Raw genomic sequence first — 18,554 nt, 5'->3', positions numbered from 1 at the left:
TTCACATGCTGAATCTGCAGTGGCAGAGGAAGCCACTTTGTGAAGTATCTGGTCATCCGATCACATCATCTCTGTGCAGAAGATGCCTGGACGTCCTCAGGAAAGAAAACGTGTTAGATACCAGTGTTGCCTTCATTGGAAGTTGGTGCCTGATTTCTTTTCCTGGTTATAGGTATGACACTGAGAGCCCTTCTGTGCCAGGGCCTTCAGAACATTGTTGTTTGACCATGTTAGGGCACTGATTTGGGGGCCAGCTAATGGAGTTAGCAGGAAAATACACACTAGCAAATAGCAAAGGCAAGGCGGGATTTCTTATTTTGCTGTATTTGGCCAGTGGCTGGAGCCGAGCAGCATCCCCATGACCTGTGTGTCGCCTGCTGGAGCGCTCCCTTGGTGTCTGACCCCATGACCTGTGTGTCGCCTGCTGGAACGCTCCCTTGGTGTCTGACACCCGCCTGGTCGCAGACAATAGCCGCATCACTGGCCCGTGCTTTGTGTTGTGAAATTGGAAGTGCGACTTCGAGGTGTAACCATGTCTTTCAGCCCGGAGGTCAAAGTCTTTATGTTGGAGACCATGGGGCTTGGCAAAAGGCTTGCTGACAATGATTCTAAGTGATGGCAAATGCAGGTTCATGTTGGTGGCCATGAGGACTTGTGTCAAATTTGAACACGTTGGAAGGGTTCATGGAGGTGGCGACATTCTTGCCTTTCTTCTCCACACTGTCTCCTTCTTCTGGGACTTCATGTTATCCTTGTTCATCTACGTTCCGATTCTCTGGAATTGTTCTGGTTGTCAGTGAGAGGCAGCATCGAGGGAAGTTGCTTTCACAGCCCGGAGGTTGGATTTTTACCACTGTGGCTTAGAACAGGCAGGAAGGATGCTGAAACGAAGGTCTTTGGAAATGAACAGCAGGGGACAAGGAGTGGTCTTGAGGAGACTTCCTAGCTTCCTACAGCAACACCATGTGAGCAGGAGCATGCATGCATGGACACACATGCGCACATACGCACACACATGCATTCCCACATACAAATGCGCACACATTCACACACAACATGCATTCACACGCATTCACACACAACATTCATTCACACACATGCACAAGCATACATGCACACACATGCATTCATACATGCAAACACATGCACATGTGCATTCACACACATTCCACACATGCATTCACACACAATGCATTTACATATATGTACACACATACACCACATGCATTCACACATGCACACACATGCATACACCTGCATTTACACATGCACGCACATGCACACACACACATTGATATAGTCACATATGTGCACACACATGCATTCACACACATTCGCACATGCATACACAGTCACACATGCACACACATTGATACATTCACACACGTACACACATACATTTACACACATCCACACACACCCACACACACACACATGCACACACACTTACACACATGCACTGCCCAGACAGCAGTTCATCCTTAGGAGACACTGATCCTAAATTTTAAATGCAGGGTTTGGTTTGGAATTGATTCCGACACAGGAATCTCAGCTGTAAGCGGCTATCAGGATTGGAGGTCAATGACAAAACCTGGGTGGCAAACATGTTCTGGATCTTTCTTTTTTAAACGGGATTTTTGTCTCCTGAGAGTGTTTTCCAAAATGGCAGTTGGGGGCGATTTGGCAGTATCCATTAGCAATTAAGAAATATACACATATATACATTTTTTGACCCAGCAGCACTGCTTTGAGGGACTTACCTAGCGGAATATGTTAGCACGTCTATCGGGCAGTGTTTGTCATAATGCAAACTGGAACCAATCCAACGTGCATCGGTGGAAGACGGCTTCGATAAACGATGAGTCCATGGTGCCTGGGAGATGCAACAGATGTTGCCAAGGAGATCTACAAAGATAGGTCATGATTTTCAAGAGCAAATTGCAGAATATTTAGGGACAGTACCATCAAAAAGAAGGAGGCCGGGCACAGTGGCTCACGCCTGTAATCCCAACACTTTGGGAGCCCAAGGCGGGTGGATCACGAGGTCAGGAGTTCAAGACCAGCCTGGCCAAGATGGTGGGAAACCCCATCTCTACTAAAAATACAAGAATTAGCCAGGCCTGGTGGTAGACACCTGTAATCCCAGGTACTCGGGAGGCTGAGGCAGAGAATTGCTTGAACCAGGGAGGCAGAGGTTGCAGTGAGCTGTGATCGCGCCACTGCACTCCAGTCTGGGCAACAGAGTGAGACTCCGTCTCAAAAAAAAAAAAAAAAAAGAAAAGAAAGGAAGGAAGAAAACTCCGAAGCCACACAGCCTCATAGTGATTAATGTGTTAGTTAGTGTGTCCAGCATGTGCGTCTCCATCTTTGCCTTTGCACTTACAGAACTTGAACGCTGGTTACATCCGGAGATGAAAAGGGATCTTTCTCTTTCACTCTATAAATCTGTACCAGAAGACATTTCACAAGGAATGGAGTTACTTCTGCAATAAAAAAACAACCAGTAAAGAAAAGGCAGGCAAGTTTAGGTTCAGGCCCAGATGGCTCCACAGCCTCCTGGACAGTTCCAGAAGAACCACTCAGGTTCTTGGTCTTCCCGGCTGGGAATTGGGTTTCCTGGCTGGTAGTGTCTTGCTCGGGTGGTGTGAACACACACGCTCAGTGCAGCTGTTCCTGATTTGGAAGATTGGAGGCAACACCCATCCACTATGCTGGAGTGTAGTTGGTGGAGGCTTTTCTCACTGGGGAGAGGGGGTTAAGCTCCCATCTCTATGCAAAACAAGCCTCATCTACTTTAGACTGGCTGGGAATCTGCTTGCTTTTGTGAAATAGCTTTGCGATCAAATGTTATTTTGAAAATAAATCATCTTACTGGTTTTACGTGCATATAGTGGTCTGAAGCTGGCTGGAATTAGTCTAGAGAAACCAGTCCTAGGGATGTCTGTATGGGTCCTGTGTTAGAGGCCAGGTTGGCCGGGCGTGTGGGGGGCACTGTGCTGTTTGCGTATAAATGGGTTCTTGAATTTGCTCTGGCTGAATGTGTGCTCTGCTGTGTTGCGTGTCTGTCCACATAAGTGACTGCTCCATCCCCACTTCCGTCCGAGCAGGCACACGCGGGTTGCTTGGAGGCCGTTAAGGATGAGCGCCCACTAGGTGCAGGAGGCACTGGGCCTTGAGCCTGGAGTCCTCGTTTCCTGTTGGCTGTGGAGACCTGGAAGGGGCATTCCTGGAGCGACAGGAGCCTGACACTGCCTCCTCACCTCCGGGCTCCTTGTCTCTGCCTTGAGGCCCCAGCGGATGCCTGCTGGGTCTCTGGATTCCTCTAGATCCAGCTCAGACCTCCCTCCCTTCTTATTCCCAGCCTATGAAGCCTTTCCGATCCTCTGAAAGCCCACTCCCTTCTTATCCGTGGCCTCTGAAGCCCACGGCCGTGCCCCTCCCTTCTCTGGGCTGGGGTTTCTGGAACATTCCTACCATGAGATCTCACAGCTTCGGTGCGTGTCCAGTGCGTTTCCTGGGTGGGCCGCTTCTCTGATGCCCTCATTCTCACTGCAGCCCGGCCCCAGCCTGGTTGCACTCTGACTTATCTCTCTTGGCCCCTTGTCTGCAGGGCCCCCCTGGACGCCCAGGCCTTCCTGGGGCCGATGGCCTGCCCGGTCCTCCAGGAACCATGCTCATGCTACCCGTAAGTACCCTCATTGGTCGGAGGTGGGGAGGCAGCTGGGGCAGGTGGGCTCCAAACCAGACCCTCTGAGGCTGCGCTGTCGCCGGAGAAGACTGTGGGCCCCGTCTCAGCCTGTGGTCTGGCCTGGGCGCCACGTCACTGCTCCCAGAGTGACCCTTGTCTTGCACCTGCAGTTCCGGTTTGGAGGTGGTGGCGATGCGGGCTCCAAAGGTCCCATGGTCTCAGCCCAGGAGTCCCAGGCGCAAGCCATTCTCCAGCAGGCCAGGGTGAGTAGTGCTGGGTTCCCAGGGGCCTGAAGGGGACAGAGCCCAGCCCCAGGGGCCAACAGGAGTGAGTGAGTCAGGCTCAGAGCCCAGCTTGGAGGGAAGCAGCTGTCCCAACCCCAGGATACCTGCTTGCTGGGGTCAGGAGCTGTGGGAGCGTGTAGTCCTCAGTGTCCAGTAGGGACCCCGAGAGCAAGTCAGTGTCCAGTAGGGACCCCGAGAGCGTGTCAGTGTCCAGTAGGGACCCCGAGAGCGTGTCAGTGTCCAGTAGGGACCCCGAGAGCGTGTCAGTGTCCAGTAGGGACCCCGAGAGCGTGTCAGTGTCTAGTAGGGACCCCGAGAGCGTGTCAGTGTCCAGTAGGGACCCCGAGAGCGTGTCAGTGTCCAGTAGGGACCCCGAGAGCGTGTCAGTGTCTAGTAGGGACCCCGAGAGCGTGTCAGTGTCCAGTAGGGACCCCGAGAGCTTGGGGACTGTTTGGGGAGTTTTTCAGGGTTCTTTGTCCATGCTGAGGGTCTGGGTTCTAACTTTACAAGGGGCTTCTGGGCCCCTCCACCTCTGACCCAGTGGTGACCTCTGCCTCTGTGCTAGGCCCTCTGCCAGGATCCAGAAGTGGAGCTGGAAACCCACATGGCTCCTGGAAGGGGCTGCCTGGGCTGGAGCTGGGCTGAGCTAGGCTCCTCTGGGAGAGAGCCCTTGGGCCCCAGAGCCCCTCGCTCTCAGCCTAGGGGGTCCTAAGGAGCAGGGTCCTCAGAGGAGCACTTGATTTCCTATGGTGAAGCAGCTCATCCGTGGCCTGTGTTTTCTGCAGACATGGCTCTGGACTGCTGATTGCCCACCATGGGTGTAAACACTGCCCCGTGGGGCGGGTGAGTGGGTGGGTAATCCTCCAGCAGAGCACAAGAAAGCTGCTAAGTAATCCCTTGTTTGAGAAATATTTATGCAGCTCCCACAGCAGCCAGAGTAGATGTTAATGATCAGAGTGCTTAGGTAATTACAGGAGAGTGTAAGCACGGAGTCGTCACCATGGAGCAAATTGCCTGAATGATGGAAGGCAGTGTGCAGCAAACCCTGCTACCTGCTACTGGGTTTATGGGCCTGGGCCTGCCTGGCTGGCCTTTTATCTTGTGTATGTTAATTGAAACCAAACGGGCGATAGGCTATAAGAAGATTTTATAATGCTAAACAAAATCTTCTAAAATTCAGATGGCATCTGCCAGGGAAACAGAGTCACTTAGCAGCAGCAGAAGTGGCTCTGTGGGAAAGTGGTGGGACCTGCGCTGGTGCAGGTAGGGGCCACATTCAGATGGGGCAGGTGGGTTCCTACCCTCCCAAAATACTTTCCCAGTGGCTGGGAGTGCTTGAAGCACCTCCCATGTGAAATAAAATATGTCATGACTCAGCTTGAGCTCAGGTGTAAAATGTACTCCTCACGCCCAGCCCAGAGTAAGAGGATTATTTCAGACTTAGCCAAGGGTGATGGGCTGGGAGTAGGCCCTCTGTGTGGGCTGGAGAGACAGGAAGGAGGGATGGGGCCTATCTCCCAAGGGAGGCAATGGGGGCCCACCGGCTTCCACCTCTGCATGTCCCACGACACTCCCATGGATGCTGAGAGCCCCGCAGAAGTGGGGGGGCTGTTGGGGAGTCATCAGACCTCCTCTTCCAGAATCTCCTGTCGCTTCTGTGTCCAGTCTGCCTGTTCCCTCCTGCCACATCTCACAGCTCAGGTGCCAGCAAACGGGGGCACCGCTGCTGGGGCCCTGTCTCAGCGTGTCTCACTTTCCTTTGCAGTTGGCACTGAGGGGACCAGCTGGCCCGATGGGTCTCACAGGGAGACCCGGCCCTGTGGTAAGTCATTGGCAAATCTGAGAGCCGGGCGTGGTGTGGGGACTGGCCCACTGCCTGTGTCCTTGGTGGACAGTGGCAGGTGGCCTTGGAGTCCTGTGGACACAGGGCAGCCCTCAGTCCAGTGTCTGTTCCCAGGAGGGTGGCCAGGGAGACCAGGGGCCTCTCTTGGTGCTGCTCCAGCCCCCTCGTTGGTGGGGGGTGGGGATGGGTGACTGTGTCTCAAAGTCACTTGAGGGAGTTTAGCAGGGTAGAACTGACATCAGCGATCCCTGGGAAACAGCCCCCAACTCCATCCTGAATGGAAAGGAGCTGGCAGGAATTAGAGGAGGAGGCCCCTTGTCACCCCTGCATTGGAGCTCCAGGCTCTCCCTGCAGAGAACATACTATGAGCTGTCAGCAGAGGAGTGGCTCCTTGGAGGGATGGAGTCCTGCTGCAGCCAGGGGCCTGGGGAATTCCCTCGCACAGGCTGTGGCTTTGCCTTGTGGACCAGGGGCCTCCATTAGATCTTTACAGCTCTGTTCCAGAGTCGAAGATAGCTTAGTGTGGGGCAGAGCGCAGGATTTCCAGCTTCACCTGCCCCCATGCTATGGCCTCAACTTAGCTCCCATCTGGGGTCCTCGATTCATAAAAAAACATACAGTATGTGCCCAGGGGCACTCAGGGGCTGGCAGTGTCAGGCACAGGGGCTGGGTTCTGGGGACTCCAGGGAGGAGTGTGGGTTTGCAGGGACACAGAGGAGTTCAACACCGCAGGGGCCCTCCTGGCTTTGCCACCTGCTGCTGGTTCTGGGCTCGGTCCCCTCCACACAGGGCCTGACTCAGGGCTGGCCTCCCACATCTGGGGGATCTGGCCTCAAGGGGCTCGTAGCAGGTGCACATGCTGCTGGAAGCTTTGGCCCGTAACGGACCACGGTCAGGTTCACCCTGGAGAGAGAAATGTCTCCAGGAGCTCTGTGGTGTTTGCTGGCCCCAGTGTCTAGAATTTTATTCCCGATTAGGAAGAGATCCAAACAACTGCATTTCCCCGCTCCTGGAAAGTCATTGTTCCCCGGTTCTGTTTGAGGCAGGCAGGTCGCGCTTTGTGTGCTGAGCACCGTGGCCGAAGCCCTGTCCCCTCCCCCACCTCCTCCCCTGCCACCCGTAGTCCTTCCTGTGTTCCCGAGTCCCCACCTTGAGCAGACGTTAACCCACACCGTGTCCCCCTAGGGTCCCCCTGGGAGCGGAGGTTTGAAGGGCGAGCCGGGAGACGTGGGGCCTCAGGTACGTGGGATCCTGGCCTTTGCTGTCTGGTGGGCGCCTCCCGTTCTCCGGGGGCGGTGAGGGCGAGTGTGGGGGGCCCCCAGCTGCTGCATGTTTCCAAGGAAATTCGTAGGAATTGTCGTTGCTTTACGCAGTGCTGAGGGTGGAGCACAATGAACTCTGGCGCCTGCGGCAGAAATGAGCCGGCTCTATTCTGTCCCTGGCCTTCACTCTGGGCAGCAGATCCGTGCCCCGTCCCGGAAGTGCCCACATGTTGGTGGCTTGGACAGCCAGGCATTACTGGCGGGGTCGATGAGCACGGGGACAAGGTGTTGCTCTTTCTCCTGAGAAAGGTGGACTCACCACTGACCCTTTGTCTCTTACTCCTGGCAGGGTCCTCGAGGTGTGCAAGGCCCGCCTGGTCCAGCCGGGAAGCCCGGAAGACGGGTGAGTGGTGCGAATGTGCGTGGCTCAGTGACAGCGGTGTGGGCTCTGGAGGAGCCCCAATCTGGGGTGCAGGTGCCCCCGACAGCCAGGCTGGGCTGCATGAAGTCAGGTGGCTCCCCTTCTTGTGATGGGTGTGTCCGTCCCCAAGGCCACCTCTGAGCCAGCTGCCTAGGAGGAGTGCTCTGTGTCCTGGGCGCAGACACAGCAGACCAGGCCTCTGTCCTGGGCACATTCATTTAGTTTAATAAACATTTCTAATTCAAGAAACTTCCCAGACCCTTTGGGAGCAAATGTTAAGAAGACAAAATTGGCCGGGCGCGGTGGCTCAAGCCTGTAATCCCAGCACTTTGGGAGGCCGAGACGGGTGGATCATGAGGTCAGGAGATCGAGACCATCCTGGCTAACACGGTGAAACCCCGTCTCTACTAAAAAAAAAAAAAAAAAAAAAAAAAAAAAAAAAAAAAACTAGCCGGGCGAGGTGGCGGGTGCCTGTAGTCCCAGTTACTTGGGAGGCTGAGGCAGGAGAATGGTGTCAACCTGGGAGGCGGAGCTTGTAGTGAGCTGAGATCCAGCCACTGCACTCCAGCCTGGGCGACAGAGCGACACTCCGTCTCAAAAAAAAAAAAAAAGAAGACAAAACTATCAGCGGGCCTTATATATTGTGGGCAGCGTTGGGACTCCAGAAATGGCCCGACTTAGGGGCACGGGCGGGCCTTCCTGCACCTCACTTCCTGCACCTCACCTGCTGTCTTGGTGCCTGGAATTTTCTGTCTGGTGTGTGGTTTTCTTGGATGGAACTGGTTTGTTAGCACATGACCCTGGCTCCTAAAAGAGGACCCACATTTCCAGAGTGCTGACCACCACCCGGACAGGCTGGGACAGGCCCTGGGAGCCCAGATCGTGTTCTTGAAAGTGGATCTTTTCAACCAGCGGACATTTATGGTGAACAAGAGAAATATTCGGTGCAGGGTTGGATTTGTTTCAGTGTGGACCTCTTCCCAGCATGTTGTCTACCTAAGCCACCCTTGACTGCTTTAGTCTGAGTCAACAAGGCAAAAATGGGCCCTTCCCTGGTGGTTCTGGATGCTTCTGACTCGGGGAGCAAGCTGTGGTTAGTGGGTAGAAATGACCTGAGAAGCTGCAGTTTGGCAGGTCCGAGGGTCTATGCAGGGATCTGGGCATGAGACAGAGAGGCCTGGGCTGGATAATTGCAGGAGGATTAGCAGCTCTGGAATTGACTCTTAGTAGACAATTGGGTCATTTATTTGGATCTGATTCTGAAAAATGTTTTCGTTCCTTAAGTTGTTTTTGCATGTCTCCGTAAATACTTACCACCCAGTTTCACTAGAACTGGTTTCCTAGTCAGGGTGAAGTTAAACACTGGAAACAGAGGAGACGTGGGAAATGCTGTCTGACATGGCCAGCTGCAGAGTGACGTGGTGTCGGGGCCATGCATATTGCATGTGTTTTAAGGCATTAAGTCTGCCCGGAAGATCTGCCACAGAAGAAAAGATGGTGGCGAGAGAGGGGCTTGGAGCTGAGGGGTTGACTCCAAAGCGGTCTGAGCAGCCTCTTCAGTTCTTTGCTAGCATTTCCTGCAAAGAACACTCGCTGGTGGATTGTAGAAGCATCTGGGTGCTTTGCAGGGCTGGGTCGTGCTGTGAAATCCTGTGAAGTTTTCTGACAAATTTCCCTTGGCTTCCAAAAGTGTTTGGAAGTTTAGAAGAGGCTCCCAGTGGGCCCCTCCATTTGCTGCGCAGGGAGATGCCTTTTTGGGGAGCACAGAAGCACAGACTGTCTCCTTGGGGTCTGTTTGGATTTCTCTCTTCTTGCTTCTCTGCTGTTCTCTGGTGCCGCCTTGTCTGTCTCCGGTGCTTTGAGACCCAAAGCTGCCGCCCTCTAGATCTCTCTGCTTGGTGGCGGGTTGGGGGCGAGGGCCTCATATGAGGAGGAGCCCATGGAAAATAGAAGCGCAGGGTGGGGCCCTCTGTACTCGCTGGCTGGGGGGCCTCGTTGGTGTGGAGGTTTGGCTGAGTTTCATAGAGACCCTGTTCCCTTGCAGGGCTCTCCTTGTGGTGAAGGTGGGGCTTGCACAGTGTGCCCTGGAAGGTCTAGGTCCCCTCTTCAGCCCCATGGCCAGTCAGGTGGGCACCTTGTCCTTGGCTGTGTCCATGGCTGGCCGTCAGGAATGGGGCATCTGCTCACTGTGCAGACGCTGCCTCATGTCGCTGTGCGGTCTGAGTGAGACCGGGCCTCGCTTTGGGCCTGGGCCTCTTCCTTAGTTAAGTAGACAAACCAGGTGCATCCTTTCTCTCCTTCCTCTCACCTGCACATGGTGGAAAGGAGCTGTGCTGTCTGTGATGTCAGCGGCCTGCACTTGCCTGAGTCCTAAATTCATGGTCCCCCAGACTGACACAGCTCCCCCAGCCTGGTCTCCTCTGCCACATCATGGTGACTTCTTAAAGCCCAGGGGCAGTGGTGTGATCCCCCTTTGGTGGTCTGGGATGATGTGGGCCAGAAAGACCAGCCCCGTGTGTTCCATCTGTTGGTGTGGAGCACAGAACAGCCCCCGCCTGGGCTCCCGGTTCTGGGTCCTCTCAGCAGCCTGGCCACTCAGGCTGTGACCTTGGGGGTGGGTGTGGCTTCAGTGGACCTCTCAACTTGGTTTACTGGAAAACCATGGCTCAGGGGTCTCAGTGAACCAGGGGCTCCTTTGCATTGACAGTTTTGCCTCCTCTGTTCCAGGGTCGGGCTGGGAGTGACGGAGCCAGAGGAATGCCTGGGCAAACTGGCCCCAAGGTAGGCCACCCAGCACCCTCCTGGTGCCCCGGCGTCACTGTCATCCCTGGGGTCATGTTGATGATGAGGCCACAATGCTGGTTATGTGATGACTGTGATTATGAGGACAGGTGGCTCTGTCACTGGCATTTGACATGAAGATAGGGTTGGTGGGTGAATTTCACCAGCGAGTATGACAGCTGCAGTTCATTCCCATAAGGGAGACATTTGCTCCCTTCCAGCAGTGGTGAGCAGGGATGGGGTGGGATCCCAACTATGAAAACCATCCGTGGCTGTGCAGGTGATGAGGCCACATGTGGGACACAGGCGGGACCTATGGCAAGTCCAGGGGCCGGGAGGTCTTATCCAGTTGGGCTCCTGGGTGTTGTGGAGGTGAATAGATGTTGCCCATGGCTAAAGGCAGGCCTGTGTGTGTGGCATGAACGAGCCTGCAGCAGGCATGCGCCGGCTGTTGCTGTCTCCACCCATGCCCGCCCACTGCTGTGCTCAGTGTATCTACCCCTCTGCTCCAGCATTGCTGCGGGCATTCCCCCGGTCTTGGCTCACCCCTCCTCCTCACCTCCTGGAAGCATTTGTCCTAGGCCATGGGGGACAGGGGAGATACTGACCTTCTATGAAGTGTGCACCTTGGGACAGCAGCTGTGATTTGGGGATTGAAGACCGGGTCACCAAAAAAATGCCAGGGCTCAACTACACCTGTTCCCTCTTAATGGGCGTGGATGAACTCTGAAGTGCATCGCATCAGTCCCGAGTTAGTGAGGTGGTCTGGGGTGACAGGAGGAAACGCAGTCTTGTTGACCGTATCTCAAAAGACCACGGTCTTCTTTCAACAACATGACCAAAAGCCTAAAACGTCCCATCGTTGACATCACCCCACATTGGTGTGCACACCCATGAGACAGGGCCCTGTTCCCGGGCTCCAGGGCATGCAGAAGAGGGGTCGGCCAGAGAGCCAGGATACCTGAGGGTAGCCAGTGCTGGCCCGTCCACCAATGGGTACGTGTACCTCCTGCGTGTGGGCAGCCCTTTGGCACTGTGGATGCAGCGATGAGCGGACACACGGGGACCCTCTCCTGGGGCCTCCCTGGGGTGGGGGAGATCAGCAGCAGACACACACATAGGACACTGCGGCGGTCGCCAAAGTACTGCGTGACTAAGCGTCCATTAGGGCTTGTGGCGTGGGACTTGGGGACGAAAGCCATCTCTCCGTTTGCAGCCCGTGTTGGTGTTTGCAGGGGAAGAGGCTGGGATTGTAGATGCAACGCGGGGGCCTAGGGGGAGAGGGCTGGCCAGTGGGGTTCAGGGTGCATAGATGCTGCGTGAAACATGGTCCAAGGCGGGACGGCCATCACATCATGGGCTGTCCGTGTGTGCAGGGTGGCCTCTGAGGCAGCCTTTCTGTCCTTTTTGCAGGGCGACCGGGGTTTCGATGGCCTGGCTGGGTTGCCGGGCGAGAAGGGCCACAGGGTGAGTATTTACTCTGCGAGAGATGGGCATGATGATGGCCAGCAGAGGTGTCTCTTGGGAGGTCCTTCTCCTTCCAGGCAGCCTCAGATTTCCTATGGGGTCAGGTCTCCGCCATTCCAACAGTCACTATGCAAACCTCACAGGAGTCAGCAAATGGCAGTGAGTCCCCAAATGATGTCTTTGTTGATGGGTGACCAGCCTGAAGGAACTGGAGCTCTTATCTATCTGCAGCTTGTGACAAGTGAGCCAGACGGGCCTACCCACCTGAGGGGCGTGAAGGGGGCAGGGAAGGAGCCCTTCCTTTTAGAGATCTGTTTAATGGAGTCCTTGAACATTTCAGGGAATCCAAGCAGCTGCCATTTCAGGGGCGGCCAAGGACACTTTGCAATATTAAAGTGGTGGTCCCAGGGGTCGGGGACAATCTCAAGTGGCCGTGAGGAGACCAGGTCACCACAAACTGCCAGGTGTCTACCTGTTCCCTGTTAACGGGCATGGATGAACTTGAACATGTGTCCTGTGAGCCCCGAGCTAGTGCAGGGACCTGGGGGTCTTCCTGGCTGTGCCGTTTCCTTGTGGTTGTTGGAGAACATAGATGCAGTAGCTTTGGATAAACGGCAGCAGCCAAGCCCCTTGAATCTTCTTGCATCTCTCTCAATAGACTGTGGTCTTCTTTCAACAACAACATGATGGAAAGCCTACAATCTCACGCCTGTTGAGGAGGCGTGGTGGGGAAGGCCCGTCCTGGCCACCCACCCTGCTTTCTCAGTCCATTTGGGGGCCTGACACGAGGGCTTTTCACAGCTTGTCAGATGTTCCTTCTCTGACCTGCTTTCTTTGAAGTAGATTTCTTTGATGGCTCCTTTATATTTTAGCACATCAAGGACATACAGGCACATATGTGTGTGCACACGCTCACACGCACACACATGCATACCCATCCATATACCCCCACATGCATACACACACGCACACACACTCATACATGCACACACATGCATATACAGCCCCCCACGTGCACACACACCCACCCACACACATACATAAATACCCACACCCCCGACACGCATACACACATGCACACCACCCACATGCATACACACCCACACACACCCCCACACATACACTCATGCATACACACACACCACACACACATGCATACCCACACGCATACACACATGCACACCACCTCCATACACACATACACATGTGCACACACATGCATACACAGGTGCACAGGCTCCACATATACCCACATTGACACACACATGCACACATACATGCACATGTGCACACACCCCACACATGCACACATACCCACACATGCACACTCATACCCCCACACCCACACATGCACACATGCTGCATACACGTGTACACATCCACACACATTGTACATGCACACACACATGTACACACATGCACACCTATACACACATATGCACCCCCACCCCACCACATGCACACAGGCATACACGTGCACACCCCCCACATACCCCCGCACACTCTACCCACACACGTGCACTCACATACACACATGCACGCACACCCACACACGCACTCATGCACACACGCATACATACCCACACCCCCTCCACATGCATACACATATGCACACCACCCCCACACACATACACACGTGCACACCACCCATACACATGCATACACATGTGCACAGGTGCCACACATACCCACACTCACATCCACATGCACACATACATGCACATGTGCACACACCCCACACATGCACATACCCCCACGCATGCACACTCATACCCCACACCCCAACATGCACACACATACATGCTGCACACACATGCATACCCACACACACATGCACACACACATGCACACCTACACACACATATGCCCCCCATGCCCCCACATGCACACATACATGTGCAAACACCCCACATACCCCTGCACACTCCACCCACACACGTGCACTCACATACATGCACCCACACACGCGCACACCCACACATCCACCCACACCCCACCGCTCTGTCGATTGTGCCCATAAGCACGGCCCGCTGCCCTCCATGATGCCTTGAGAAGGGCTTGGCTATTGCCATTTATCCAAAGCTGCTGCATCTGTGTTCTCCAACAACCACATGGAAACAGCACGGCCACGAAGGCCGTCCCTGACTCAGCTCCAGCCCTTTTGCATGACTGATGAGCACATAGTGAGCACCCACTGCGTGTGCGCTCTGAGGCTGCAGGCAGGCGGCGCTCCCCGAGGGTGTGAGTGTGAGGCCTGCTTCCCCTGGAGGACTTGGGCCGAGGATAGCTCAGACCTTGGCTTAGTGTTCTGAGGCTGCCCACGTGGGTGGCCCTGCCTGGCCCCGCAGGGTGCTCAGTCCAGCACCCTCCTATCTTCAGGCCATCGTGGCGAGACTCAGGTGAGAGTCTGCAGCCTGCATTAGCCCAGCTGAGGCACACGTGATCTCCTAAGGAACCTCCCCCCATTTTGGAAGGGCCTTTTGGGAGCTTGGGAATCTTACTGTCAGAAGTAGAGAAAAACAGAGTGTGGACCTTGGACAAGCCCTGCATGACCTGCTCAGGAGAGGCTGACGTGGACCCTTTCCCTTCCTAGGGTGACCCTGGTCCTTCCGGCCCACCAGGACCTCCAGGAGACGACGGAGAGAGGGTAGGTATTCTGCCGTCCCTCCGACTGCTCCCGCTTGCCCTGCTTCTCAGTGATTTGGGCAGGAAAACCGTGGAAGAGAGGCCCATGGTGTGGGATTGGCCTGCTGCATGTGGAGGGCCAGCTGGGAGAGGGCAGAGGAGGATTCCCAGTGGGCAAAGCGATTGATCAGATGCCAAGAGGCTGCGGGGCATGGGAGAGACCCTGACTGTAATGTTTAGTTACTCTATTGGCCCTGCCGGTGGACGTTTCGTTACTCTATTGGCCCTGCCGGTGGACGTTTCGTTACTCTATTGGCCCTGCCGGTGGACGTCTAGTTACTCTATTGGCCCTGCCGGTGGACGTCTAGTTACTCTATTGGCCCTGCCGGTGGACGTCTAGTTACTCTATTGGCCCTGCCGGTGGACGTCTAGTTACTCTATTGGTCCTGCCGGTGGACGTTTAGTTACTCTATTGGTTCTGCCAGTGGACGGAGCCCAGGGCCACCTGTCAGCTCTCACTGCAGGAGACAGGTGCCCTGAACCCCACCGGGAGGGAAGATGGCCAGAGAGTTTACTGAGCTCGGCGTCTCTGCTTATCTCGTCCAGATGAGGAGTTAGCTGGAGGCATGCGGGTGGCAGAAAGCTGAGATTGGGGGAACAGAGGAGGGCGGGGGGATTGGAATAACCCTCTGTGGGCCTGGAGGTAGGGAAGCAAGTGGCTGTGGCCGTGGGGCTGAGGCGTGGGAGGGAACTGTTCCCCAGCATGGGCGCACAGGCTGGGGTCTGGTATCTGCCATGCCGTCTTCGTGTGTGGGGGCGAAGTGTGGTCTCTAGGCCACAGCACAGTGGGACTGGGGCATGGGATGTATGAGGCTGTGAGTTTCTAAGCTCCTCCCTGCAGGCACCGCAGTCACTCAGACACCTTCTTTGTGTGTAAGGGGTGTTTAGGGGAAAGGCTTTAAGGAGCCCTGGAGGGTGAGAAAGAGGAGCGGCTCCAGGGGCATTTCTGTCTCACCAGCTTTCAGGCTGACGTGGTCGGGGCACCTGCTCCTGTCTGGGCCTCAGCACAGTCTGCTGTAAGATGAGGAAGGAGAGAGGGACCCTTCTAGATGTCAGTGCTTCTTGATTGAGAGGACGTGTGTGTGCATATGTATGGCTGTGTGCACGTGTATGTGCAGGGAGTGTGCATGTACCTGTGTGCCTGCATGCAGACATGGCTGTGTGTGCATGTGTGTGTGTGTGGACAAGCATGTGTGCATGGCTGCATACGCACGTGCATGCACAGGGTGTGTGTGTGTTTACAAGTGTGCATATGGCTGTGTATGTGTGTGCATGCATATAGTGTGTGTGTGCATAAGCATGTGTGTATGGCTGTGTATGCACGTGCATGCACAGGGTGTGTGGTGTGTGTATGGACAAGCGTGTGTGTATGCCCCTGCATGCACAGGGTCTATGTGTGTGTTGATAAGCGTGTGTGTATGGCTGTGTATGTGTGTGCATGCATGGGTGTGTGTGTGCACAAGCCTGTGAGCACAGCTGTGTATGCATGTGCACACACAGGGTCTGTGTGTGCATGTGTGTGTAGGCATGTGCAGGCAGGCTGTGTGTGAGCATGTGTGCTTGCATGCATGAGGCAGGTGGGAAGGTGCAGTGGTGCTTTGGCGAGGGGCAGTGTTTGCAGGCAGCCCATGGGTGTGAAGTGGTGGAGCCAGGGAGGCACTCCCTTCTGCAGCCAGGAGGAAGCCTCTTCTTGCTTTACTTTCCAAGCTGCTTAGGACCCCAGGGGGGGCACCTGGTTCCCCAGAGGGTGGCCCAGGGGATCTTGTGATTCTCCCCTAATGTTCTGCCCCAGAGTCTGTCATTCGTAAAGGTCACCAAATCCTTTCAATTAGATGATCTTTCTGCCCAGTCTTTCCCTCTGGAGAGCTGTGGTATGTGAGCTCCTGAGCCGGTATCTCAGAGCCTTCAGGCTTCACCTGCAGGCCTCACCTGCAGCGTCTGCACACCTAGCAGCTCGCTGGGAGCGAGGACATTCCAGGCCTTCCTGGCTGGTACCAGGGCTGGTAAACCTGGCATATGTGAAGCAGCCCCAAGCCAGAGAACCCTTGTGCCCCACTGAGGGGAAACTGGTGTCCAGGCTAACAGCTCGTTCCTCTAACCTTGCCTTTTTTCTCCTCTGCAGGGTGATGACGGAGAAGTCGGGCCCAGGGGGCTGCCTGGGGAGCCCGTAAGTCTGTGGGCTGAGTGGGATGGTGGGGGCTCAGTGTGGAGAAAGGCTTTGTCCAAGGCTCCTGCTGGAGCAGGATCTGGGATCAGCCAAGAGCTTAGAGGAGAGAGGGCTCGACCTGAGAACAGACGGACCTGGACATTTCCCAGGGAAACCAAAGAGAGGGAGGCGCAGGCGAGGCTGGCTGGCAACCCCAGGAGGAAGTCTGAGCCACCTACAGGAGCAAGCACGGCCCTCAAGGGTTGTTGTGGGGGTCCAGGGGCAGTGTGGTGGGGTCTAGGGGCATCGTGGGGAGTCGGGGCAGTACGTGGGGTCCATGGGCATTGTGGAGGGTCTGAGGGCATCATGGTGGTGTCTGGGGTCAGTGTGGTGTGTCTGAGGGCATTGGGGGTTCCAGGGACAACATGGTGGGGTCCAGGGGCATCATTGGGAGGGTCCGGGGTCAGCATGGGTGGGAACAAGGGCACTGTGGGGGGGAGTCGGAGAGCATTGTGGGGGGTCTGAGAGCATTGTGGGGGGTCTAGGGGCAACATGGTGGGGTTCAGTGGCATTATGGGGCATCTGAGGGCATTGTAGGGGGTCTGAGAGCATTGTCGGGGGGCTGAGAGCATGGTGGGGGGTCCGAGAGCATGTGGGGGTGTCTGGGGGCAATATGGTGGGGTTCAGTGGCATCATGGGGGGCCCAAGGGCATTGTGAGGGGTCTGAGAGCATTGTGGGGGGTCTAGGGTCAATATGGTGGGGTTCAGTGGCATTATGGGGGATCTGAGGGCATTGTGGGGGTCAGGGGGCAGCCTGGGAGTTCAAGGGCATTGTGGGGGATTTGAGTGCATCGTCAGGGGTCCTGGGGCAGCACGGTGGCATCAGGCGTATCGTGGCAGGGGCGGGGTTCACACACCTGAGTCAGCCCGAGCTTGGGCCTGTTTCAGTGGCCGCCCTTCCAGAGGCAGATCCCTCCAGCGGACTGCCCCAGCCCTGGGCATGGGAAAGCTCTTCCCTAAGCGGACATATATTTGGGCCCAGAGCAAATGTCCTGACTGAGAGGACATTCATTACTATTCATTTGCTGTTGCTTTAAAGCATCTCTTTTCTCGTAGCCAAGTCAGCCCGGCTGCGTGCATTGGGTGGTGCTAATTGATGAGAAATATTGCAGGCACTACGTAGAGGAGGCAGTGGTCGGCGCCTGCAGACTCATTTGGGACTAAATTATACCCCAGATGTCTGATTAGCCTCTAAGGAGAATTCATCAACTCCACTCTCTCCTTAACACACGTCCAAGCAATACCTTCTGGGCTGCTAGCTTCCAAGAAACGTTGCTATAACTAGGTATTAAAATAACGAAGGAAGCATTTAAGAGGCAATGAGCGGGGGAAGGATCTCTCTTCTACAGAATCTGAAAAGGTTCTGTCCAAATTAAGAGCACTTGAAGTCCACGTACCTGGGGTGAAGGCTCCGTAATTCCCCGCGGGTGGCAGGCAGTGCTCCCGGAATCTCACTCCACCTGCGGTAAGCGGGAACTGTTCTGCACGAGCCCTGGCTCACCAGGGAGGGCGTGCCAACTCTTGACCAGAGTAGCATCCTGGAAAAGATCTGTACCCCATGCCTCCTTCCGCACGTTCAGTCGTGGGGTTCCCACCAGGGACTAGTTTCGCCTGACGCCTTCCTGCCCGCACCCTCGGACCCTGTGATATCACAAAAACAGTCGTATGTCGCTGCGGAGGGGAATTTGAGAGTGAGCTGATAATGGGGATGGGGCGCAAGGGCTCCGTGCGGTGGAATGTAATTGCGTGGTGATTCTTGGGGGGAGCGTCTGTGCCCCCAGCAAGTGTCACAGGAGTCGGTCAGCTTGAAAACCCTTCTTTCCCTGAGGGTGCCGCATGGTGTCCTCTCTGAGTTCCCAGCAATTCCAGACACCTGCCCTTGGTTCCCAGCACCAGGGTGGGGTGGAGGGAGGCGGC

General features: G+C 55.4%; 1 protein-coding gene across 2 annotated transcripts in view; it reads left to right on the top strand.

Moving 5' to 3' along the window:
- Positions 1–18,554, top strand: part of COL5A1 (collagen type V alpha 1 chain) — a 209,079-nt gene that overhangs the window by 107,342 nt on the left and 83,183 nt on the right. For both annotated transcript variants that reach the window (XM_010372767.2, XM_010372766.2), the window contains exons 12-20: positions 3,611–3,685; positions 3,859–3,951; positions 5,738–5,794; positions 7,001–7,054; positions 7,427–7,480; positions 10,226–10,279; positions 11,693–11,746; positions 14,340–14,393; positions 16,554–16,598. In XM_010372767.2, coding sequence (XP_010371069.1) covers positions 3,611–3,685; positions 3,859–3,951; positions 5,738–5,794; positions 7,001–7,054; positions 7,427–7,480; positions 10,226–10,279; positions 11,693–11,746; positions 14,340–14,393; positions 16,554–16,598 — 540 coding nt within the window. The remainder of the gene's footprint in view (positions 1–3,610; positions 3,686–3,858; positions 3,952–5,737; positions 5,795–7,000; positions 7,055–7,426; positions 7,481–10,225; positions 10,280–11,692; positions 11,747–14,339; positions 14,394–16,553; positions 16,599–18,554) is intronic.

This window comes from Rhinopithecus roxellana, chromosome 16 (genome assembly GCF_007565055.1).
Source record: "Rhinopithecus roxellana isolate Shanxi Qingling chromosome 16, ASM756505v1, whole genome shotgun sequence".
NCBI classification, from domain to species: Eukaryota; Metazoa; Chordata; class Mammalia; order Primates; family Cercopithecidae; genus Rhinopithecus; species Rhinopithecus roxellana.
The sequence above is the reverse complement of the archived record's forward strand: the minus strand, read 5'-3'. Positions and strand labels throughout refer to the sequence as shown.